The sequence below is a fragment of the Blennius ocellaris genome (genome assembly GCF_963422515.1).
Source record: "Blennius ocellaris genome assembly, chromosome: 17".
NCBI classification, from domain to species: domain Eukaryota; kingdom Metazoa; phylum Chordata; class Actinopteri; order Blenniiformes; family Blenniidae; genus Blennius; species Blennius ocellaris.
The window spans coordinates 1,622,628-1,647,976 of record NC_137666.1 but is presented as its reverse complement, the minus strand read 5'-3'; the positions used below and the strand labels follow the sequence as shown (position 1 = coordinate 1,647,976).

Here is a 25,349-nt window from a genome sequence, read left to right as displayed (position 1 = left end):
CTCTGTCTCTCTGTCTCTCTGTCTCTCTGTCTCTCTGTCTCTGTCTCTGTCTCTGTCTCTCTCTCTCTCTCTCTCTCTCTCTCTCTCTCTCTCTCTCTCTCTCTCTCTCTCTCTCTCTCTCTCTCTCTCTCGTACAAATTAGGCATTAATTTAACACAGTAAAATAGAAATGTAGCTGTGAGTTAAAAGCAAATAGCCGCTATTAAATATTTAACATCATGTTTTCTGAGAGAGGTGATTTAAAACGCACTTGAAAACGGAATATTTCTCATTTCAACGTGAACATAAACTCATAATTCTGTCCCATCGCGTCGGTGCTGATCGTCCCTCGTTCTGAACCTCGTGAGCTTATCGGGTGGAACGACATCTCCGTGGAAAAGACGGATATCATAGGCATGACCAAGTGGTTTAAATTAAAACGAGGCATTTGTGCGCTTTAGCATTTTGCTGTTTATCGTTCCCCCGAATGGCTTTTCAGCTGTGAGTCTCGCAGGTCAGGATTTTAATCTCTCTTCCATGGTCGTTGCATCTCCTCCAGGGCCGGCTGCTGTCCGGCGGTGGGATGGGGGACGGCCAGGAGCAGGACCAGTACGAGGAGCGCCTGAAGGAAGTCTTCAACAGCTTCGACGCCGGCGGCCGCGGCTCCCTGAGCCCCGAGGAGCTCCGCGAACTCTGCCAGTCTTTGCACCTGGACGACGCCACGCCGCCTCTGCTGCAGGCGCTGCTGCAGGACCAGGACCAGGACCAGGACCAGGACCAGGACCAGCTCAGCGCCAGGGTGGGTCCATCCTCCACAAAACTGGCTTTTTAACTGGCTTACTTTAACCCTTGTATGGTATCCGGGCATGCAACAGTCTGCATTTACATTATTTTTCATGCATTTCTGGATATTTTGCTACTTTATGATGCAAAGTTTAGCAGGGATGCGTGTATGCTTGTTGTATTGCGTGGCACTAGAGCGGAACACACACAAATCTTCAGTTTTTGCATTATTCAGTTATTTTGGAAAGCCTGTTATGGCGTATTTGGGGGAAAAAAAAAAAAAAGATATGCCCTGTGGATTTTTGCCCAAGAGACATAGTCAAATCTCCAAAAATACAAAATCGCTTAAAGACAAAGTTCTTAGGTAATTTTATTTTGAGGTGCGGATACTTACAAATCATACTAATGAAATGCTGTAATATGACCCTGTTGCGACATTAAATAATAGTTTAATAGCCTATAGAAGTGAAACACTTATTTTATTTTTACTCTTGGTTGCCCCATATATCTAATGTAGTTAAATCTACGTTGTACAAGACTGTCACTTCCCCAGCCGGGAGGGTTCGTTGGTCTCCTTCAGGTCCGGTCGCCCCCGACGTCTGTCGTCATGACAACCCAGCCGGCTAATCACCACACACATTTCTCTTAAGGGTGCTTCATATTTCAAGTCGTCGGGCACAACCGAAGGGCAAATCGTTCACGTTTCCACCTCCAAGTCGGAAAAAAACCCAAAAAACGAGAGTATCCAGACTCGCCTGCTCACTTTAGCGCAAACTTTTTTGTTTGTGTACAAGCGTGTGAGCAGACGGGTGCCTATTGTTGTTTGCGACGTGGGGGTGTATTTGGAACACGAGGGGCCAGTGAACTGAGAAAGTAGAAAGTAAAAAGAAAAAGAGAGAGAGCTCTCCCTCCCCCGCCAGCCCGGAAAAACAAAAAACACAAAGAAAATCAGCATATCCAGGGTGAGCAGCTGTTGATTCTTGAAGTGTGACCTCCGCGAAACCCTCCTCCACCCACACGGCCTCCACCCGGCACGCTGGGAATTACGCCCCATCACAGGAATCCACTGTCGTCGTTTCTTTTTTTTTTTAATATGTATTTTACACAAGGAATGTACCAGACGTGGCCGAGAAACATTCATGAGGCGGCGCGCAGATGTGAAAAAAATGTAAAGGTGACGAGCTTCTTCTATCGGGACTCGCTGACCTTCTCTGAAGAGATAAAGCTCACGACACGTCGGTTCACCACTTTAGAAACCTTCTTAAAATCCATGCAACGTCTTTCTTTTTCTTATAACTTCCTTCTTTTGTGGGTAATTTCTGCTCATCCTGTCTCTAATACCGCAAATACAGACATGCTGAGCCTCGTGAGGCTGCAGGAGTGATGGAGACGTAAATCTAGTGAATTTAATTATAATTTACAGCCATTGTAGCAGCAGTGAATATATTAGAAAAAAACTTTTTGTATTTCATAGAATTCTACTTAAACTCTTTATTTTGTATCAGTTTGTCCATTGTTTTATACTGAGTCACTTCTTTACGACCTGTTGTTCTCACTGACTTACTTTTTTTACCTCTTCATTCTTTCTTTTACTCAATAGTCATACTTTTGAATGAATTAAAGCTTTACTCACTTTCTTGGACTATTTCACTGACTTTTTACCATCTTTTTTTGCTCAATTACTCAATTTTTTCACTTGCAAATTCACTTAATTCCTTGAATATCCCCTCTTATTATTATTATTATTATTATTATTTCTAATGTTGCCTTTGCACCTTTTTCTTCCACCTTCATTTTCTCTACTTCTCACCGGCCCGATTGTACATTTTTCTCTGAAATGAATAAACGAACGTCGCTCAATTCTTCCTTTTTCGTTGTTGCAGGTCGACTTTGACCAGTTCAAGAATGCACTCATCCTGGTTCTGTCGGCGGCCGCGGCGGCGGCGGCGGCGCCGCCTCCAGAGGAGCAGCCATCTTTGCCCGAACCGGGTAAAATCCTTATGTTGGGACTTTTTTTTGTGTGTTTTTTTCCGTTTCCCCGGATCACTTTAGCGTAGACGGTGGCAGCAGCCCAGTTAAGTGGAGCAACCTTCATGCTGATTCAGCTGTAAATTCACATGCTGGGGATCAGCAGCTCGGCTCAAAGCCAATTAACTTGACGGCTGAACTCTTTGCACCGTCATGGTTTGACCTCCGAGGCAGCCGGCCGTCCTACAGGTTTTCTGAACGACGCTTTTTTTTGTAACGACGGAGCTCCGATCGAGATGCGGAGCTTGAAGAGTCCAGTGTCAATATTAATGCTCCAGCGAGTAGATTTTCCTCCGCTGACCTTTTTTGGTTTAATGTTTAACTCGAGCAAATAGGAACACGTGGCTGCGATCGGCAGCTTCTTTTTTTTTTTTTTTAGCCCGTGGTCGTTTTAGAGAAGTGGCTATTTTAGAAGTGCTCAGGCGATGGTTAGTCACCGCCGTTTATTTTAACGTCTGTCCGGAAATTCTATCCATCTTCATCTGGAGGGCAATTTGTAAACACATAAAAGCTCATTTTTGGGGGGGGGGGTTTTGTGTTTCTTCTCAGAATCCCCCGAAATCCAGCCAAAGTTCGTGAAAGGCAGCAAACGTTACGGCCGGCGCTCCACGCCGGAGTTCCTGGAGGCGGCGCCGGACGTGTCTGAAGTGGCCGACGGGACGGATCTGGAGGACAACTGTGACTCGGCCGTCCCCAGGAAGCGCGAGGTAAAAAAAAAGTTCTCGCCGTCGCCGAACCTCCAGACAGCCTGGATGCCTTTCTTATCGCCTCCTGTCCTTGCATGTAACCACACACACACACACACAGCGTGGTTTCCCTGGCAGCGCCGCCGCGTTATTCGCGGCTAATCTGCTTAGCGTAGCGCAGCGCAGGTCCCGAAGTGTGACATACCTGCACTCCTGACTCGGGATGCTCAAACACCCTGTCGGTTGCGTAACGACCCCGGGGCGCCGTCTGCAAATAACACGGCGGACGTTATTACTGGGTAATAAGCCTTATGGGTAACGAGCGCGTCAGCAGACTGGCACATAACGTGTCCGGCGGGGAGTTTTAGCCGATTGTATAAGCAAAGCGCTTTGAGGATGCGAGTTCTCGCCGCGTACAAAGAACACATTGTGGCGTTTTTTTTTTTTGTTTTGTTTTTTTACAAACTCCTGGGAAAGCTGCAAGCGTTGGAATGAGATTGATTGTAAGCCGAGGAAGGGGGGGGAGTGAGAAGTGCGGGAATATCACTCAGTCAATATGTCGTCTAAAATGAAACGACAGACCTGCAGAGCGTAAAGTATAAAATAAGGACTTTCCCAGCAGGGCGGCTCTGTTTTAGTCAGATCAGAAGACAAAAGCCTAATGGCAGATTAATTTAACCTCCAGTTGTAAAGCCTAAGCCGCCATTTAAACCCGCCATTATATATAATGGATGATTAGATAACGACCTCAAACTACTTGTCTTCACTCCGTCTCATATCCTTCGTATTAAACTCACCACAGGAACACTGAGATGGAAACATCTTGACTTAAATGCATGAAACTCCTATCCGGGGTTCATCTCGGGTATCAGGTTTCCTTTGAAAACTTGTTGAATCTCCCAGAAAGTAAAATGTTTACACCAACAGGTATGGCTTAAAAAAGCCGCTCCGCCCGGTCTTACTGAGGTTGCCAACTTTTTTGGGGGATAAAAATCCAAATTTCCCTCCATTAAAAGAGTTTCAAATGGCATTCTTGAGCAGGTTTAAGCTTTTGTTGTGAGATTTCTGTTGTGTTCCTTGGCTTCAGAATTGGCAAAACTTGTGCAACATCAACTTAAAATCTAAAGTATACATGTCAATTCCTGCCTGTCACGACAAGGCTTTCATCCCATTTAGATGCCTTGTTCTAATTTAATTATTTATAAACATTTCAGGGACCTAAGATGTATAGTAGTATATTTTTTACACAAAAAGACACATTTTACATAAAAAATCTCCAGTCGTTTCTGATGTCCGACTCAAAACTTCACAGAAAATACTAACACATATATTTTATGTTTTATATATATATATATATATATATAAGTTCTTCAGTTGGTAGAAATGACTTGATCTGAACATGGGGGGATAGAAACAGTGATTTAAGTTCAGGCGTGATGCAGTTAATCAGATTAATAGCTAATCAATGGAATTTTCCAGAGTGAGAGGTCGTCGGACAGCAGGCTGGTCGCTCACACTGATCCTTCCTGGATGAATGTGAATCCTGCAGCCACACGAGTTTCCACAAAGAAACCCCCCCCCCCCCCTCCAGATTGTCCACCGTAAACGGTATAATGATGGTCAGTTCAGCTTGACGCCGGCTGGACGTGTTGATATTTGGCGCATTGTCTCTGACTCCGCCCCTCCGAAGTGTGTCTCCCGGCGTTGACTAATCTGCGCCGGTGTCCGGGCCCTCTGGGCCCAGCAGATGGGGCTGGGTCAGGGGGGGTGGAGGAGGAACAATGAGCCCCTCCGCCCCCCCCTCCAGGATGCCGACGCTCCATGTATCAAAACGCCACTCGCGGGATCCCATCTGCTCCTCATTCCCTCACTGCCGGCTTCCCAGACAATGGCAGCCCAGACTCTCCCCAGTTCACAGCAAGCTGAAAACTCAAAATGTGGTTCGAGGGGTAAACTTATTAAGCAACACAAAAAGAACTGCCGTGGACGGAAAGTTGATATTTCTAAATTTAAGATGCTTAAAAATTGTTCCAGGAGCTCACATATATACTTGAAATAACTCAGTTGCTGATCCTTTTGTAAGCTACGGAAGAGGATTATGGCCACTGGAGAAAGAACACTGAGTTCTGACTTTTTTTCTCAGAATTCTGACTTTAAACAAAGAATTCTGTCTTTTTTTTTTCAGAATTCTGACCTTTTTCCTCAGAATTCTGACTTTTTTTTCTCAGAATTCTGAGTTTAAAAGGCAGAATTCTTTGTTTAAAGTCAGAATTCTGAGAAAAAAAGTCAGAATTCTGAGAAAAAAAAGTCAGAAGTCAGGGTTTTTTTCCACAGTGTCTCTTCTCCTCTTCTGTAAAAAGCTGATCTGTTAAGGTACTTGATGATTATAGATATGGGATTAACATGAGTCAGTTGCATAATGTGTAATTTTTATTGCACCAAAGAAGAAGGCGATTCATTAAAAAAAAAAAAAAAAACTAGGCCAAAATTACTTTTTATCAGTCTTGGTGATTTTTTTTTAACAAAAAGGCCCAAATCGTATTTTATCATGTTAATTTAAGCACCTATAGTTTTCATATCTCGATAAATTTCTCCTCATGCAGAATTATTTGTACGTTGATTCAATTTGAATAAATTTAAGTCTTTTCAAAAACTGTTCAAAACATTAGGTACTTATAAATCCTATTAAATGTTGTTGTTAACTCGCATTCCGTTCAGTTTACTTCTCTGTACATTTAAGGCACATTTTATCACACAAAGTAAAGTATCTAAATTTTACACCATGGCAATTTGTTTGAACACATGTAGAATTAAAGAGGGAAAGAATTTATTCAACAATCTATTATAAAAGTAGTAAACTACTTGATTTATTCAGTATGAGCCTATTACTTGAGAAGAATACTGAAATGTACACACACCCCAAAATAGGACTTGATTATAACCTCAATGTGTGGATTTATAATTTGTTGCTTCCTTGATTGATTTTCATGAGTTGATTCATTTATTTTTATTTTTGTTTGGCTGTGCAAGTTACAACTATAAAGAATTACCGCAGAAAAGTGTAGCTTTTAATAAACTCTTGCTCCCTCAAGCTGTTGGGATAATACCTTTTGTTATAATGTAGAAAACATTCCAGCTCTCGCTTGTATGCAAAGTTATGACAACTTAGCAGCTTTACAGTCGAGGGAAGTGTCACTTTAATTATTTCTACTGTCAATTAGTCTCTAATGGAGAACCAGAACGTGTTTGAACACACAGCAGAACCCTCGTTGTTCTCAACCCGTCTGTTTTCCTGATTATTCAAATCAGTTGAACCGACACTATCTTCACTTCCTGTCTGTTTCCTCGCAGCGCTGGAACGGTTACGCCGCCGCCGCCGCCACCGAGGAGTATGAAGCCGAAGGTGAGTCTGACTTTTTTTGCCCACGGGCGTCATTCGTTTCACGTACCCCCCCCCCCCCCACCCCCTGACGTCCGCCCGTGCCGCCGCGCCGCCGCAGGTCAGCTGCACCTGTGGAACCCCGACGAGCCGAGCACGCCGCGGGGCTCCGCCGCCGCGCCGCCGGAGGAAAGGCTGCGCGACGCCTGCGAGGAGCTGTCGATATCGTGGGACGGGTGCGCCGGACACGGCGAGCTGCTCGCTCTGTGTGAACGCCTGGGCCTGGAGGTTTGTCCCAAACCACTCTCACCGCCTCGCTGACGAGTTTCCAACAATCGCAGATCTATAAAAATATAAGACACGCTCTCGTTTTCAGGTCAACGGAGACGTTCTCCTGAGCCTCGCCGGCGACGGCGCCGTGAACGTCCGGGACTTCGTTGCCACGGTTGCGGGCCACAACAAACCCCCGACGCCGTCCGCCTCCACTCCCTACAGGCAGCTGAAGCGGCTTCACTCCACTCAGGTTCGCCGTGTGTTTACCGTCTCCCTGCCGGGTTACCGGCTCCCGGCCCACTTCAAACAAACAAGGGCAAACGCCATGACGCACACATTTCTTTGCCCCGTGCGTGTGAGGACATGCCCTTTATTGCTTTAGATTTTACGATGTTGTTGTACCCGACCTTTTTTTTTTCCTCTTCTTCTTGCCTATCCCGTCATCAAAGCATGTCATGATCGTGACTGTTGTTGTAAAGTCGGGCCTTTTCTCGCCGCAGCCCTTCGACGAGGGCGGCCGGAGGATAGCGACGCCCTCGGCGCTAACCAGCAGCATCGGCGCGCGTCTCTTCTCCAGCCTTGACGACGGCAGCGGCTTCACGCCGGCCGAATGCGTCCTGGACGCTTGGATGGAGGAGGGGATAGAGAACAGCGCGGAGATCCTGCAGGTACCGCAGGGAGGTTTTCTTACCCTGCAGTTGTACTTTTATTAACACGCAGTTTGAAAGTAAATTGTTAAAACGTGACTCACTGCACCACCTTGTGGCACAAACGGGTAAGATAAATCTCAGGGAGAGCGCCATAGCTTTTTAGCCTCCGTCACATTTATTGACGACATTCTGACGACTGTTTTAAGGGTGTTTTGGACTGAAAATACGACATAAATAAGACTACAAATAAATTCCAGTGATTTATAGGGAGTTCCTTTTTATAGGCATAATTTATTTCTCGTTTCACTTTTCACCACCGAAAAGTGCTTGCAATCAGCAACTCGTTCTTTTCTGGGTTAAAAACACTGTAATCATGTTGATTGTGTTGTAAATTAAGCTTTATAATGTAGTAGGACTGAAATATTATGTGGGATCTTTTTACTTTTCACAGTGTGAAGGCAAGTTTCGGTTTTGAGCTGTTAATTAAAAAAATGGCTTTTTCTAATCCCTAAAAAATTAATTCGGTAACAATAGCTTATTTTTATCATAAAAAGGTTTTCTAGTAACTAAAATTAATAAAACATTTAAATTGAACATAATATCTAATATAATCAACCAACTGTAAATCGATCTCTTGGTGTGTTATTGATATATCGATCAATTATCGTTGTTTTTGTATGATTTAATATTTTGCAGGCTTTGAACTTTGACCTCGATGGAAAGCTGAGTCTTGGCGACCTCACCATGGCGCTTGAAAACGAGCTGCTCGTCACCAAGAACGGGGTTCACCAGGCGGCTCTGGCGAGCTTCAAAGCCGAGATCAGACATCTGCTGTGAGTAAACTCACTATTTCAACCTTTTTTAAAACGGTTCCACTTGATGCCGTCGTCTCCGTTTTGTTTCCTCACGTGGCTGTTTGTGTGATCGGTTCTGGCCAGTGAGCGCGTGGACCGAGAAATCCGGGAGAAAGAGAAAATCCGATCAGACCTTGAAAAAGCGGAGAGGCTGAAGACGCAGTTTGCCACCGAGGTGGACGAGCATCACTCTGCAGTGGAGCACATGAACAACCTCAACCTCAGGTGATTCGTCCTTCTCTACATCTCAACCATTCATAGACTCTGGCCAATTGTTTCACATAATGTTTGTGTATATATATATATCTATATATATTGATGTGTGTGGCCGTGTCTCTGCAGGAAGCTTGAGCAGGAGCACAAGGAGAAGCTGGCGGCGGTGCGGTCCGAGCTGCTGAGGGAGATGGACCAGATCCAGCAGCAGGCGGGGCTGCAGCGCGACGAGCTGGAGGCCGAGATCGAGAAGGTCCGGGAGGACGAGTCGTTTCTCCGGGACCACCTCTCCATCTCGGTGAAGGTACCCAGCGACTTTTATTGTCTTTGATCGTTTGAAGCTTTTCAGGGTGTTTCACGTCGGCGAGTGCAGATTTGGTGTCGGAACAAAAATGTTCATTTGATACAATATAAGGTGAACATTCACACCCACTCAAACTGATCTGATCTGATGGGGCGTTTCCATGACTACACAGCAAGATGATGCTCAAGGAGTCATGTTTCCATGACAACAGAGCCTGATGACATGGATGACATGTTTCCTTGACAACATGGAAGGCATCTTGTTTCCTTGACAACATGGAAGGCGTCTTGTTACCTTGACAACATGGAAGGCGTCTTGTTACCGTGACAACATGGAAGGCGTCTTGTTTCCTTGACAACATGGAAGGCGTCTTGTTACCTTGACAACATGGAAGGCGTCTTGTTACCGTGACAACATGGAAGGCGTCTTGTTTCCTTGACGACATGGAAGGCGTCTTGTTTCCTTGACGACATGGAAGGCGTCTTGTTTCCTTGACGACATGGAGGGCGTCTTGTTACCTTGACAACATGGAAGCTGTCTTGTTTAAATGACTACAGAGCATCACAACACAAGTGTCATGTTTCCTTGACTCCTTTGCATGATGACCTCTGGAGTATCATGTTTCCATGGCGACGTGCGGAGCACCATGTCAATGGTTTCCTCTGGCTGGAAGAATTTGAGAATGGAGAATTGAACAAATTAATATTTCATCTTCACCCAACCCCATATTTTGTATGAACAATTGTTATTTTAGATCTTTTTTAACTTGGTCCTGAAATTTCAATCCAAATTCGTTCCAATACTGTCTCCAGTTTTTAGTGACAATGAAATCTCTCTCTCGTTTGTTGAAATATATGGAAAATGATTTGAGATGTTGTGTATTTTCAGGAGAACAGGCGTCTGGAAATGGAGTTGCTGGACGGCACGGAGAAACTTGTGGAAGCACAAAGTCAAATTTCCAAACTCCAGACGAATTTAGACAACATTATGAAAGGCAAGGTACGAAGACTTTTCATTTTTTTCTATAACTATTTTGACTGTCTGTGTAGCTATCATTATGTTTCTTTTGTCTTCATGCACTTCAAACTTCTTCTCTATCGTGCAGTTTGGTGACCTGGACCCCGGCAGCGCCGACGTCCTTCTGCAAGAAGAACGAATCAAACGGCTCCGCAGCGGCTATGAAGCACAGTGCAGGGTAACTGTGGCTCAATCTTAAAGCTTCGTACTGTAATCTAACTACATGTTTAATTCTGCATAATAAAGTTGTTGACTTAAATCATTGTGGAGCAGAAGCGGAGGGAAGATGGAACTTTTTTAAACTTACAAATATTGGTGCCTAAACCGGCACAGATTGCATATTTTTCCACTCATTAATTACATACGTTGATAAATTGCCTGGTTTTTTTTTTTCCGTTTCCTGTGTGCAGGAGCTGCAGGATCGTATCGACGAGCTACAGTCGGAGTTGCAGGAGTTTCACAGTCTCGGTCGAGCTCATCAGTCCTGCCAGAAGCCGCTCTCCGAGGAGCTGGAGAGCAAAAGTCCCGGCATGGAGTCCGACCCAGGTGAGCTGAAACGAGTCGCTTCAAGTGCACAAACGAATGTAAATACTGACGCGACCTCCCAGAGGGCTCGGTATCCAACCACCTTTGTTCTGCTGACCGTCGCCTCCGCAGGCATCGGCTCCGAGGAGGTCCAGCCCTTCAGCATGAGCCTGGAAGCAGAGATGATGCTGGAGCAGCTGAAGGAGCAGCACCTCCAGGAGATGGAGGATTTGCGAAACCGGCTGGAGAGCAAGGCGAGTCCACTGGAGCCACGATCGGGTGTCATGAAACTGTGCAGCAAAGTTTTAGAGGGAAAAGCTTTTGTGTTGGAGCGTGAAGTGAGCTTCTTCTCCCTCTTGGCTCTTTTTGTTGTTTTATCTGTTTTCTCTTAATGCTCTGGTGAATCTTGGTGTGACTTTTTTTAATGTTAATATTGATGAATTTAATAGATGCAAATGTATTGAATCCCTGCAGATTGGCGAATTTGAGAAGATGGTGGAAAAGCAGAGGTCGACCCACGAGGACCAGAAGGCCGCCTTGTCCCTCCAGTACCAGCAGGAGGCCCAGGCCCTGCAGGAGGAGGTGGCCAGCGTCCAAACCCACGCACGGGAGCTCCAGAGCCAGCTGGACCGGGCCGAGCAGGAGCAGCGGCGCCTGGAGCGGCGGCAGGCGGAGGAGCGGGAGGAGCTGGAGAGCCTGCAGGACGAGGAGGTGGGGAACCTCAGGCAGCAGCTGCTGGAGGCCCACCACCTCGCCGCCGACCTGGAGGAGCAGCTGAAGGCTCTGGAGACGCAGCAGGCCGAGTCGGACGGAGAGCTTCGCGCCGAGGTGGAAAAACTGCGAGGGAGACATGCGGCGGAGGTCGGGGGCCTCAGAGAGGAACACGCGGAGCTGCTGGAAGCCCGACTGGCGGAGCAGAGGACGGAGTTGCGGGAGGCGGCGGCCAGGCTGGAGCGGAGTCTGTCGGAGGGTTGGGAGGAAGAGAAGAAATCGTTACTGGAGAGCCACGAGGGGGAACTGGAGGGGTTGAGGTCGGGGTTCGAGGCGGAGCGCCACGAGGTGGTGAAGAACCTGACGGAGCAGTGGCGGCGGGAGAGGGCCCAGCTGGACGAGCAGAACGGCGAGGCGCTGCAGGCGCTTCTGGAGGAGGAGATGCTGAGGCTGGTCCGGGACCAGGAGGAGAAGCAGGGCGTGATGGAGGAGCAGTGGCGGCAGGAGCGAGCTCGGCTGCGGGAGGAGCAGGCGGCGGCGCTGCTGGAGAGGCTGCGGGACGAGCGCCTGCACTTCGAGCGGCGGGAGACGAAGCTGCGGGACGAGTGGGAGGCGGAGCGGCTCCAGCTGGAGGAGGACTACGAGGGGATGATCCAGGACCGGCTGAGCGAGGAGAGGGAGAAGCTGGAGGCGGAGCGGGCGGAGGAGGACAGGAGGGCCGACCAGGCGATCGCCGAGGAGAGGGAGCGCCTGGAGCGGCGTCACCGGGACGCCGTGAAGGAGCTGAGGGCGAAGCACGCCGAGGAGAGGGACGCGCTGAGCGCCGCGCTGGACAAACTGCGAGACGACGTCGCTCGGGAGAGGTGGGTCTTTAACCTGATTGTTATTAGGACAGGTACGTTCCGCTGCAGTTGAGGAATTTTAGTCTAGGATATCCTCGCAAATTAATGCAAACATGCAAACTCCACACAGAAAGTATATCAAACTGGGGTCTTCTCAATGAGTGTCTGCAGAACTAATCGTTACCCTCACCCGTGCAGACAGAGTTTGGAGAAACCATTTCATGTTCTAAAATAACCAAACATGAGAAAAATACTTTTTTTTTTTTTTAAATGAAGAAATTCTAACATCAAATCCACTATTGTCAGATATTTCACCAATTTAATGACAATTAGATTGTGCTTGTGTGTTAAGATGACCGAAACCGAAGGCTTAGCTACAAAAACGGGACCTCGTGGGCTCTGAAGACGGCATTACTAAAATCAAAGCACAAAGATGATACTGTTTTGTGAACACAGTCGAGATAAAGATATAATTTTTATGAATGTAGTGCATTATTATGTTTACGCCATCGGAAAAAACAAACAAACCATGCAGAACAAAATAGCTGTCGTCCTGTAAAACATAGAGAAGGTATTGTCATGTTTTTGAGTTGATGTAGTATTGCATTATATCATGCTGTTACAGAGATATTTTCAAAATACATGTGTGAATTTCTAATTCCTGACCTGAAATCCCTTGAAGATGGAAAGAATGTTCTTTTGTTTGTTTGTTTTTTTTTCTTTGGCTTAAAAAAATGTGTTTTAAATGGAATAATCGGAATATTTGGACAAAATGGATCGATTTGCATCCATTTGTGGGGAGCGAGGTGAGTGCCAGTAATTCAAATAAGATTGTATTCTCTAAAAGCTCGTGGAGCACTTGTCGTCCTCGAGGATATTTCAAATGTTGCCTTAACAAATGCTCAGCGCTGTTTGTGTGACCGTCATTGAATGTGCAGGGGGGAACTGGAGATCAGCTTCAACCAGAGAATCAGAGGAGTGCAAGATCGTTTGTCGGACGATCAGGAATCCGTCGCGGAACGTTTTCAGGCGGACGTTTTAAGACTTGAGCAGCACTACCAGAGTGAGCTGAGGGCGCTGGCCGACGGCCACGCCGCACAGCGGCGCCGCTGGGAGGAGCAGACGCAGAAAGCTCTCGAGGAGCAGAGGGAGGTGATGGAGGAGGAGAGAGAGAGGCTGGACCGGGAGTGGAGCGAAGAACGACGGGAGCTGGAGAGCGTCCACGGCGAGGAAATGGAGGCGCTGGTGTCGGCGAACAAGCGGCTGCAGAACGAGCTGGACGAGATGGTCGGCGAGGCCCAGACCAAAGAGATCGAGCTCGGCAGGCAGCTGAACGACCTTCACTCCCGGCTTCAGGAAAGCCTGAGAACCAAACACGACCTTCTTTCCCAGTCGGAGGACAGGGCCCTTCAGATCGAGCTCCTGTTGAATCAGACGGCGGAGGACTTCAGACGGGAGAGGGCGGAGCTGCAGGACAGCAACTCCGAGCTGGAGGCCAAGTGCAAGGAAGTGCTTTCCCTTTCCGAGAGGCAGGTCGTGGAGAGGATCGCACTGTTGACCGAGCGCGACGATTTGAGCATGAAGATCGAAGAGCTGGAGACGCTCCTGAACCAGGCTGCGGGGGACTTCGAGCAGGAGAGGAACGAGCTGCAGGAGAATCTCGCCGTTCTGGAGAAGATGCTGAGGGACACTCGGGAGATCGACGTAGAGGAGCTCAAAGCAGAGAGAGATGTGCTCAAAATGAGGGTCGAAGAACTCGAGATGCGGCACAAAGAATTGAATTACAACACCGGAGATGGAGGAGCATATTTAACTCGGCTTGAACAAGATGAAGACGTCAGAACTGGAGCAGCGGAGGAAGATGCTGAAAGTGGAGAATCTGTTTATGAGCAGGAGAGCGGGGAACCTCGGGAGAACCTATCACTTCTTGCGAAAATGTTAGAAGAAATCGACGGAGAGGAGCTCGGGGCAGAGAGAGACGTTCCCCTCGAAGAGGTTTCGTGTTTTGCACAAATGGTTGAGATGGAAGGAATTACGGAATCAAATGCAAAAGAAGCTGATGCAGTCCATGATGATGAAGCTGGAGGAAATGTAGATGAAGACGGTTCTCTTGACCGAACAGAGCAGGATGAGACGACCGAAACTCGTGACCCATACCCTGAAAATGCTCTTTCCCCCGAACGACCCGACCGCCAGGTCGATGTTGTTCCCAATCACCGGCTCCAATCTTCCACCCCCGGGCGAGCCTATCTTTGTCATGAAACCTGTGAATCGACTCCCGGTGAAAACCACAACCCAGACCCTCCAGGAACGTCTTTAAAACATAAAAACCAAGCCTTTGGTTTGGAGACGCGGCGGGACCCTTTCTCTTCACTCGGGGCGTTCGCCGACCCTGAGAACAAAATCCTCCTCCAATCGTGTGAGGAGAAGAGTCGACCACAAGATGCTGCCGCTGTGGGTTGTGGCGGCTGTTTGCAGGAGGACGAGCAGCATCATGAGTTTTTGGTCGAGCCGTTATCGCCGGAGGAGACGGGCGACCCCGACGAACCCTCTGCGGAGGATCCTGAGGTTGATCGTTTACCAGAGGACTCTCACGACGGCAGAAAGGAGCTCGCTTCAATCGCAGAACGTTTAACCACAGGAGTAAGGCACGCATGTGATGGAGGCGGACACAAAGAGTGCTCTCTCCTGCGACTGCAAACCCTGCTCACCTCCGCCACGGAGGAGAACTTCCTGCTGCACGAGAAGGTTTCCCTGCTTCAGCAGAAGGCGGAAATCCTCGAGCACCTGCTGGCTCACAACGCCCAGAAGATCAGAACGGGCCAGCAGGTTTTGGAGGAAAACTACGGGCTCAAGGTGAAAACGCTGCTCCTGATGGAGCTCGTCAAGGAGATGGAGACGGAGGCCTTGAAGGCGACGGGCCTCCAGATCCGGTACGAGGATTGCGTGTGCGAGACCGCCAAGCTCAGGGACCGGAACGCTGAGCTGGAGGCGAGGGTTTGGATCCTGGAGGGCGGGGCGAACTTATTCCGCGGCTTGCGAGACGGGACGGGGGAGGAAAACTCGCCGCCGTCGGAGCCGGAGGCAGACGGCGCCGTCCCGGATCCAGACGGCGAGCTGGAGGACTGCTGTCTGGAGTTCGAGACGCGCAACGGCGAGCTGCGCCGAGCCATCACCGACCTGCAGGACGAGTCTCAGACGCTAAACGAAACGACACAGGCTCATAGGTAACGTGGAGAAGAGTAGGACACCACCCCCTCCCCCCCCGACCCTGAGTGACCTCCGGTGACCTCCGCTGCCCCGCCCCTTTGTGCCTTGATGGACTCCTCCTCCTCCTCCTCCTCCTGTTCTTGTTGTTGTTCCACCTGTGGCGAAAACGCTCCTTCACCTGCTTTGGTCCTCATAGAGCGCCAGCCAGTGTTTGGTTTTTACGTATCTAGCAATGTGGTTCCCCTTCTAGCTCCCGCGTCTCTGCTAAATATCTTTAGTTTTATCATGTACTGCAAAAAAACCCAAAACTTGCACCAATTTCTGACTTTACTGATTCAATTATAAGCTTCACTCAAACTACCCCGCTTTAATATCATCACATCTCCGCTCCTTTTTTTTCTCCCCTGGTTTAAATAGCTCATTGTCAAGAATGCAGTGATCTTTAATGGCTTGTTTTTTTTAAACTCTACAGCTTAAAATTAGGTTTTTAGTAATTTAAACAAAATGTCATTTTAAGATTAGCGCAATCTTTTACAGAACAAAGACTTGGAGATGGATAAAAAAAATCTAACATTTTAATTAATAAAATAAGATTTAACAGAAAGGCTGTGTATGTTTACCATGAATCACCTCCGATTGTATGAATATTACCGTTAATGTGGAGGCTGGTATGTTTAAAGACATGTACTGTTATAGCAATGACATTTCCTGATACAATTCATGATGTTTATTAAAAGCAGGATTAAAAATAACAAACAAACATAAAATCGTTTAATTTGAAGCTGCGGAGTCGAAAAGAATGATCAGAAAATCTCAATCAGATGGGTTTTTTTTGTTGAGCTTGACGAGACATTTCGACACTCGCCCGTCAAGATTTTGGGTTTTTGCAGGGCTGTGCGTTCTTTTCCTGACTGCGTCGTCTGTTGGCAGATCTGAAGTCGGTCGTCTGGCCGAAGAAAACGCCGTCCTCAGGCAGAGAATCGCCGCACTGAAGGTGGACGACTTGAAAGACGTCCAGGAGGAGCTGACGTAAGTTGACGAGGAATTTATGCTGCAGTGAAATTTCTTTTCCTCACATAATACCAACTTTTAAGATCTATAGCAGTTCCCCAGTTGTTGAAGTGCCGCGTTAATCATTCAGATAATCCTCCAGTCTAAAGTTTAGGGGTTCAATTCCCCCTGTTCAAGTGTCGAAACTCAGGTTTCTCGCACTTCCCACTGAATGTGACTTATCATGTAAATCCCTATGAGGTCATTCAAGCTGTAAAAATCTGCTGAAAGCACTAAAAAACTCATGTTAGAACTAGAACAGTCACTCGGTAGAGCGCGTACCTGGCACGTTAGCTGTTAGCTCATATTGATGCTAACTAGCCTGTCGGGAAGCTACATCACTGTGTGAAACACAGATTAACCTCCACCCAAGTCGATGCGCTCACGCCGGTGCATTCTGGATACTTGCCGCACCGAGATATCGGTTGCAAGATCTGGAGCGTCTCCATGGCAACGGACGACCACAATCGATCGGTCCCCTGGATGGAAGATAAATCGTGGCTGAAGATTTTAATGCAATTCTGGTTTGGAGATTTGGTGGAAAGTTCAGACTTGATGCCGTGATGTTGAACTACTAACGATGAACTACTAACGGAACCTCCGTACCTGCAGATCGGTTTACGTCGGTGGTTTTTGTGTCGGGTTTCCTGAGTGAAGACGCTTTTGGCTGTCATTGCAGGCAGACCCTGGAGAACTTGAATCAAGAGAAGTTTGGAGCTCAGAAAGCGGCTGAAACTTTCCAGAAGCAGGTAATCTGTGAACAAAGTTCTAGAAACAATCTTATTATTGTGTTTAAGAGTCAGAGGTCATTCTCCCCCCTTTTATTTTTTTGTCCTCCGCAGGTCTCGGAGCTCCGCTCGCAGAACCAGCAGCTCCACGACGACAACCGGACGCTGCTGGAGAAAAGTTCCCGGAGCGCCTCCGCCGCGGAGAGTCTGCAGCGGCGGCTGGACGAGCTGACGGAGGACGGCGTGGCGAGGGACGCGTCCCCCGCCGAGGACAGACATGAGGTGAGCGCCCGGTGACGGCCGATGGGTGTTTTTTTTTTTTTTTTTTTTTGCTGTGGTTGAGGGCGGTAGTCGTAGCGGGTAGCTAACTGGCGGGCGTTCTGTGTTAGCTGGCGGCTTGCGTGTCGGCTCTGGAAGCAGAGTTGACCAGAGCGCTGGAGGACACGGCGCAGCTGGAGGACAGGAACGTCCAGCTGTCTCAGAAGCTCTCCGAGTGCAGGGGGAAGGTGAGCGTCTTCGTTTGGACACAAAATTAACAAAAAAATATATAATACGGCTGAACAAGAGGCTGGATTAGAGCTACAGTATGACTATAGTCTGCCCCCAGTGGACAAATTAGGAATAGCAGTGTTGATCTATTTTTATTTCTTGGCTTTTGTTCTGATGATTTTTGTTTGTTTTTTGGGGGGTTTATTTTTGCTTCCAGGCGGCGGAGGTGGACTCGCTGGAGGTTCAGCTCAGTCGTCTGGTGGAGGAGCGGGACAGCGTGGAAAACGAAACGCTCGGCCTCCGGAACGAGCTCGCCAAAGCTCAGGAGAAGGTAACCAGCCACACTCTCACCTCTGGGTTGGATTGTTGAAGAGCAGCTTTGGGAAAATGCTTTTTTTCTAACTATTACGACACTTCGAAGCACTTTAGTTTTTTTCATATTATTATTTATATTTAAATTGTAATCCGACTCAGTGACTTTTGTTTTGAAAGGAGTGAAAAACCTTTTTCAGTGCAGCTTTGATATGAATTCATTGAAAACTACGACTTCAACTACAAGTACTAATGATACTACAACTACTAGTAGTCCTACTGCTACTGGTAGTGCTCGTGTACTAAGGCTACTAATAGAACAACTATACTAGTAATGCTCCTACTACTACTACTACTGCGAAGTGTACAAGTGTTACTACTACTGCTACTCTTGCTACTAGTACAAGTATGAATACCACTACTGCTGCTTCTATTGATAGTACTGCTGCTGCAAGTGTAGTCGTACTCCTACTATTACTGATAATGCTATAAGTGACATTTATTACATTAATTGTACTTGTATTTACTGCTGCTTCTGTTGTACAATACGAGTTCTACTCCTACCAATACTTTCATTGATGTTTTTGACATATTTGACATATTTATCTACTTACAGTATGTATGTGTATATATATATATATAAGGGGAAGTAGTCATCAAGATATACTATCAGGGATTGTGTCATTTCACATTATTAACATTTATACGATTAAAAACTAAAGGGAAGTTGCAAAGAAAAACAAGGCTGTTGAAATGAAGTAATCCCTTTTTTTTATTCAGACTTAACTTGTAAATTCCTGCTTTTCATTAATGCTCAACGCTGAACGCGTTTCACGTTTCCCCTCCAGGTGAAGTCGTCAGACGAGAGCCTCCAGAGCGTGAACCGCCACGGCGCCCGTCTGAAGTCGGAGCTGCGCGTGGCGCAGCAGGAGAAGGACTCCCTGAAGCGCGAGGTGGCGGCGCTGCACAAGCAGCTGCAGAACTCCAACGACAAGGTCCCGCGGCTTTTTCTCTTCTCAAGTTTTAATCCGGCGCAGCAGCCGAGGACGCCGAGCGTGACGCCGCCCCTCTACACCCCCCCCCCCCCCCCCATCCCTCTGTAGAACCGCGTCCTGGAGATGGCGCTGCATTCCAGCGGGCTGCAGAACCAGAGCAAGCGGCGGTACCGCGACGAGATGTCGCGGCTGATGGAGCAGGAGCAGCAGCTGCTGAGGCAGGAGAACGAGCGGCTGCAGGCCGAGGTGCGCGCCGTCAAGGGCGACCTCGGCCAGTCCAGAGAGAAGGTGCCCCCGCGGAAAAACTTTTGCGATGACTTTTTATTAAACAAAAAAAAAAAAAAAAAGACGTGGTAATCAGCGTCCCTGCTCCCTTGTCCTTGCGCAGGCCCGCCAGCTGGACGCCACCATCCTGTCCCTGAGGCAGCACAAGCAGCAGGGCCAGGCGTCTCTGGTGAAGACGCTGGAGCAGGAGAACGTCGCTCTGAAGCAGGAGCTGGAGGCACGGCGCGAGCTGGACAAGGTAGAGGAGACTAAAACCGCCGTTTGGCTTTTTTTTTTTTTAAACAAATTCTGTCCGGTTTTTTTTGTGCTGCAGTGGATTTACAGCCTCCTCCCGAATCAGGAATAAAAACGTGTTTATATTTAAGCATATATGTCTCAATAGGTAAGCGTATACTTAGAGACTTGGACTTTCTTTATTGCCATTGCACAGTACGTCACACAGTGAGGAAGCTGGCAACGAAACGTCGTTGCTTAGCAACCGGTAAAAAAGGCATTAAAAAATCTTATTTTAAATAATTTTTAAAAAGTAGTGCAATTTAAAATAAGGTGCATGTGAACGTTAAATAAAAGAGCAGGATGAGAAATGGGATTGATTAAAATTGAATAATTGCACATTGTGATATTTAGAAGCCCTTTTTTTTTAATTTATTTTTTTAGACACTTTGATATAGACTTACTTATTTTGAGGTTCTATTACTAGAAGTAGATATTCTTTTTTTATATACACCTGTATTTCTGTACCGTCAACCTCAAGCAGCAAAGAGCAACTCCAGCTTATCAAGAGTTCCAAACATGGATTCCGACACGCGTGAGCCTTTGTTTGTTTCCAGAGCTGCGAGGCTGAAGCGATCCGGGCGGAGCTGCGGGGCCTCCAGCAGGAGAACGAGGCGCTCAAGGGCCAAATGGCCCGACTCTCCACGCAGCTGCTCGAGGTCGGCGGCAACAATCCGTCTCTCCTCTTTACCGTAACATTCCGTCTCACCACAGTTTGGTTGTATGATGATTATTTTTTTTTTTTTCCTTCCCGTTTTCTCTCCAAGGCGTTTCAGGTCCAGCTCGTCGGACTCCTGCCGCCGTCGCCTCACAGGATCCCCCGAGGTCAGCACCGCGCCGACGACCCGGACAACGTGCAGGTACAGGCCACTTTTAATCTTCACTGGCTTTAATCTCCTTTGATCCACTCAAGAGTGACATGAGAAAGGTTTTTTTTTTTTTTTTTTTGCAATTTTCTTGTGTTACTTGAAGTTAAAAGTGAGCTAGGAATCTGAAGACTTGGGCACCTTTTTTTTTTTTTTTTTTTGCATTATTACATTCATTTCCTGCCATTTTTTCTTTCTTTCAATGCCATTACTGTTTGTTTTCATGGTTTTCTGCCGTCACACCATTTTCCTCATCACAACAACCCGATAAATCAGGGGCGTCGAACATAAACCGGAACACAAGAGGCTCCAATCCGGCCTGCAAAACCTTGAACAAAATAATATTTTTTTTTTTATCATTTATTTATTTATTTTTTTATTTATTTTTTTATTTATTTACATATGTATTTATTTTAATAATTATTTAATATTTTTTTAAATTACTGTAACTAATTATTTAGTTAATTATTTGTTTATTTAATTCATTGTTTATTTATTTGTTTTTCCCAACAATTTAAAAGCCATGTGTGTTAAAAACTTGCAAGATGATTTTAATTTGTGTGAAAATTTTAGACATTTTCAACACAGGAGAGCTTTTTTTTTTTTGTAAAGTTTAAATTGAAAGGTTATTATTATTATTATTTTACTGATCCGTCCCACCCACCATGAAGTGTGTTCGACTCCCCTGCTCTTAAACGAATTAACTTTTCACTGTTCTAGTTTATTCTAGTGTATTTAAAAAAAAGTGTTTAGTTGTATGAACCAGATGTGAAATAAAAATATAGTGAAGCTCAACATGAAATAGAATTACGAGTCGCTTCCCCAAGACGTGACGGTAGACCCTTTTATAAACGCCGGATTACTCACATTGTGTTTGTTACGTTCAAGTAAATCGCTCAGCTCAGGTGCTGATTTTTAAATTTTTTAATTTTAATCTTTCTTAAATCATTTGTGTCGGTAGATTTGAGTAAATTGCATTCGAGAAAATCAAATTAAAACATTTACCGTTTGGAAATCGTAAAATAATTCCCTGAACACCTGAGCTGAGTTTAGTTTACGTCATCGGTTGTTTGGTTTTTTTTTGTATATTTTTGCTGCTCCTCACGGATCCATCTCCTCATGTCACACACGTTGGCGTTTACTTTCGGGGTTTGGTGTTTCGTCTCTGTTGGGTTTGTTTCCTTGTTTGATTTTTCCACCTCGGGACTGAAGTGGTGATCGTGTGGCTCCTCCTTCCATTTGTCACCTTTGTGTCCAAACAAACCTTCACCTGTTCACAGCCGATACGTTGATCTAGAAGTAGCTCCTTTCACTGTAGACTCATTTTTTAAATCGATTTGGAGCATAATGCCAGTTTTTATACCAAGTTCCTTGTCGTGCATGAATTGGGGGAACGGTTAGAAAGCCTGACGTCGCCCTCTTATTCCACTAATCTGACGTAAAGCCAGATTTTTTTACATTGTGATGATCAAATACTGTCATGATGTTTCAGTCAGTGTCACAATTCCATGATTTCTCTGCATCAATTCATTCATTTTGCTTATTTTTCTTTTAAAATAGGGGTGTCAAAGTCAAAACTGTTATTAAAATGTACAAAGGGGAACATTTGGGTTTTCATTAATAGAGACTAGGACTAATTTATGACTATGACTTTTGCATGGGTGGTTGAGGTTGTTCCCACGCCCGGCCAGCCGGCGGTAGGGTCGGTAGAGTGTAGGGTCGGTAGACTGTAGGGTGTAGGGGTCAGCGCAGAGGCCCGAGCTCTGGTCAAGTGTTCCTGCCTTTTCTCTGCAGGGCCCGATGCCGGAGCAGCGGGCGGCTCACGCAGACAGCTACCGGCGGATCGGCGGATTGTAACCCCCCCCCAGCGTCTTTCCCCCTATCTAACCCCCCCGACCCGTAAACCTGCTTCCACACTCTGCATCCTTATAGGAGACTGTTTGACTGCCTGATTGAAAAAGGCGTGAAGCTTGTAAACTTGTTTGACTGCTGCTAGGTGGCAGGACAAACAGCCTGTTTTTGTTTTGTTTCGTTTTGTTTTGTTTTGTTTTTCCCAATGGGATTTTAAATGATGGTTATTCAAAACGCCTGTCAAATATTCTATGAGGAATTTAACATCTTAATTGTTTGAGCTGGACAAACTTTTTTCTGTAGTCAAATTCTCTGTTCTGATCAGAGGATGTTTTTTTTTTTAAATGTATTTTCTGGGAGTAAACTGGTTTTTTTGGGTGAACAGGGTATGTTGCGTCAACGCTGAAGCACCAAAAGCAATCGCACAGATATGAACAAATGTAAACAAAACCCCCACAAACATGAATGGAAAATGTTGTCAAAAAGACAAAAAAAAATTTGGCGTCACGGTGAACAAAAGCTTACAAGGAGGATAGAAGAACGACAACACGGAAATGTTTACGCGTCACAGCTGCACAAGCGACCTCACAGTTACAAAAGCCCCAAAACACGAATGTACACGTCACAACCGAAATACAAAAGATGCACAGGATCCATTCATTCCTCCCGCCGTTCAGCCACTGGAGGCGGAGTCACTGCCCGACGGTCCTCTGACTGCCTTTTTCTAACAATCAGCCCTCTGCTACCTGATGATTTTTTTTTTTTTAGCCGTCATATCAACCAGGTTTGATCTTGTTTAACCTTTGCTGTTTGATATCGACGGCGCCTGAAACTACCTGTTGGAGGCTGGAGGTTCCGTTTGTGTTCAGGACTTCCTCAAAGCAAAGAGGAACCCGCCGGTTAATGTGTTTTTATTTTATTTTGACAACTGTTAACTTTGAATGTTTATCTATTTAGTTCTCGTAGAAGCTTCCCACCAACTCTTTATATGTGTTTTTTCTCTGTGTTGTCATTTAGTCCGACTTTTCCGTCAAATACACCCGAATGTATTTCGTTTTATTTATTTATTTTGTTGCCATGTTAGATTTTATTTTTATTTATACATTAAATTATTATTTTTTTGTAGATTTGTCTGGAATATAGGGCGTCATTTTTATACCTATTTATATTTTATTTATTTTTTCCAGTCCATCTTCCTTTAGAAATGTATCGGAAGTCATTTCTTGCACAAAGTTTAATAATAAAAAAAAATCAACAATTTAGCATACAACAAACGTTTGCGTGTGTGTGTTATTTCTTACGCGTTTTTTTTTTTTCATTTGTGAAAACGGCGCGGCGGTTGGGTGACGTTCTCGGCTGTCTTGTCAGCAGGACGACGGCGAGAGGAAGGTGAAGGTCATGGAGGAGCGCATGAAGGAAATCGAGTTGTCGCTGCACAACGTGAAACTGCTGCTCCGAGAGAAGGCCGCTCAGCTCAAAGACCAGGTCAGTTTACGGTTCGATTGACTATCAAAAATGCCTCTTTTTAAAAAAAAATTTTTAATAAAGATGATTTGAATCATTTCCTAAAAGTCTTGAAAGTGGAAAAAAAAATAAGGACTCACTGGCTATGATTTACTCTATCGAGATCAGGGGTGTCAAACATGCGGTCCGCCAGAGGATCTAATCCGGCCGCCATGTGATTTAAAAAAACTTTTTTTTAAAAGTATAAATATGAAAACTGACAGAGGCTGATCTAAAAACACTCGATTGGCAAAAATGACATTCAAAACCACCCTTGGTCACAATGAATTAATGCATCTGTGGAGGTCACATGACGCAACACCTTTCACAATAAAGGTGTCCAATTTATGTGAAGTGATACTTTAGACACATAAACTCAAAAAAATGTTCCAGATGATGACATATTGTTTTAATCCTGAATAAACGTATGATATCCAGATACAGGTGACTGAGGGTTTTTTTTTTTTGCAAATATAATATCTGATTAATTTTAATATGTAAATTTCAGAATAGATTGGCAAATTCTTGCAGTTACAAAAGGATCAAAAGAAGGAAAGACTTTGACATTTGTCCATATCTGCAGTTTAATGTTATGTTTGATTTGTTGGCCCTCCAGAGGTCAGATCAGGGTGGATGTGGCCCCTCAACTGAAATGAGTTTGACACCCCTGATCTGGATTATAAATTGACAATATGTTTGTGTAAATCATAAAAAAAAAACCAATAGAAGATAGATATATATAGAATAGTTGTAAAAAAAAAAAAAATCAAACAGCTCAGCCTTGCAATACCGCTTTATACCACCAGATGGTGTAATGACTTGCTCTACAAGGACCTCAAGGATAAAACCAGTTTAAATCCTCAATCTCTTACCATTTATCTTTATTTGTTTACATTTTTTTTCCACAATTGTCTTGCAGCTGCACAAGAACGGCAAGTCAGACGTGCTGATCAAAGATCTGTACGTGGAGAACTCCCAGCTGCTGAAGGCCCTGGAGGTGACGGAGCAGCGGCAGAAGATCGCGGAGAAGAAGAACTACCTGCTGGAAGAGAAGATCTCCAGCCTCAACAAGATCGTGCGCGACCTGAACCCGGCTCCCCTCCCGCCGCTGCCGTACCATTACAAATGCTCCTGATGTCAAATTACACTGGGGGGGAGGGGATGAAATCGCCAAAGTCGGCCACAAACTGCACTATTTTACTACAAAACCCTTTTATTTTTTGTGCCTGAATGTGTTTTTGCACTAAGTTTTAGTGGAATGGACACAGAAACTGACAGGGTCTGGCTTTTTCTTTTTTTTCCTACTTCTAAAAATGCAGTATTTCTATTTTAAGCAATAATTACACGGACTTGTGAAGCGTTGAAATGTGAAGTCAAACTGTAAAGAAAGAAGTTTTCTTTTTTTTAGCAATAATTTATCCTTTTAAATTTTATTGCAGTAACTATTACATGTGCATATTTTATACTGATGCCGAATGTCTTGGTCTAAAGCGAGATGCAATACTCTATATATGTGTGTATATATATAAGTGGTCTTGTGAGT

At 45.6% G+C, this 25,349-nt stretch overlaps 1 protein-coding gene across 1 annotated transcript; it reads left to right on the top strand.

Moving 5' to 3' along the window:
• Nucleotides 1-544: 544 nt before the first annotated feature.
• On the top strand, nucleotides 545-24,953 carry nin (ninein (GSK3B interacting protein)). Its single transcript, XM_080512579.1, has 28 exons — nucleotides 545-778; nucleotides 2,646-2,751; nucleotides 3,340-3,497; nucleotides 6,828-6,879; nucleotides 6,977-7,143; nucleotides 7,232-7,378; nucleotides 7,629-7,796; nucleotides 8,475-8,611; nucleotides 8,717-8,857; nucleotides 8,975-9,149; nucleotides 10,038-10,148; nucleotides 10,255-10,344; nucleotides 10,577-10,712; nucleotides 10,824-10,945; nucleotides 11,166-12,265; nucleotides 13,183-15,471; nucleotides 16,385-16,483; nucleotides 17,184-17,253; nucleotides 17,347-17,514; nucleotides 17,622-17,738; nucleotides 17,939-18,052; nucleotides 18,882-19,028; nucleotides 19,137-19,316; nucleotides 19,417-19,551; nucleotides 20,144-20,245; nucleotides 20,354-20,446; nucleotides 23,672-23,788; nucleotides 24,726-24,953. The coding sequence occupies exons 1-28, from the start codon at nucleotides 563-565 to the stop codon at nucleotides 24,939-24,941; spliced, it is 6,873 nt and encodes a 2,290-aa protein (XP_080368705.1). The 5' UTR covers nucleotides 545-562; the 3' UTR covers nucleotides 24,942-24,953.
• The last annotated feature ends 396 nt before the right edge of the window (nucleotides 24,954-25,349 follow it).

Bases quoted from the DNA above. Each gene is read 5' to 3' on its own strand.
- nin (XM_080512579.1), top strand. From the start codon at position 563: ATGGGGGACGGCCAGGAGCAGGACCAGTACGAGGAGCGCCTGAAGGAA. The intron at 6,880-6,976 runs GTGAGTCTGACT...GCGCCGCCGCAG, and splicing joins CGAGGAGTATGAAGCCGAAG to GTCAGCTGCACCTGTGGAAC. The intron at 23,789-24,725 runs GTCAGTTTACGG...ATTGTCTTGCAG, and splicing joins CCGCTCAGCTCAAAGACCAG to CTGCACAAGAACGGCAAGTC.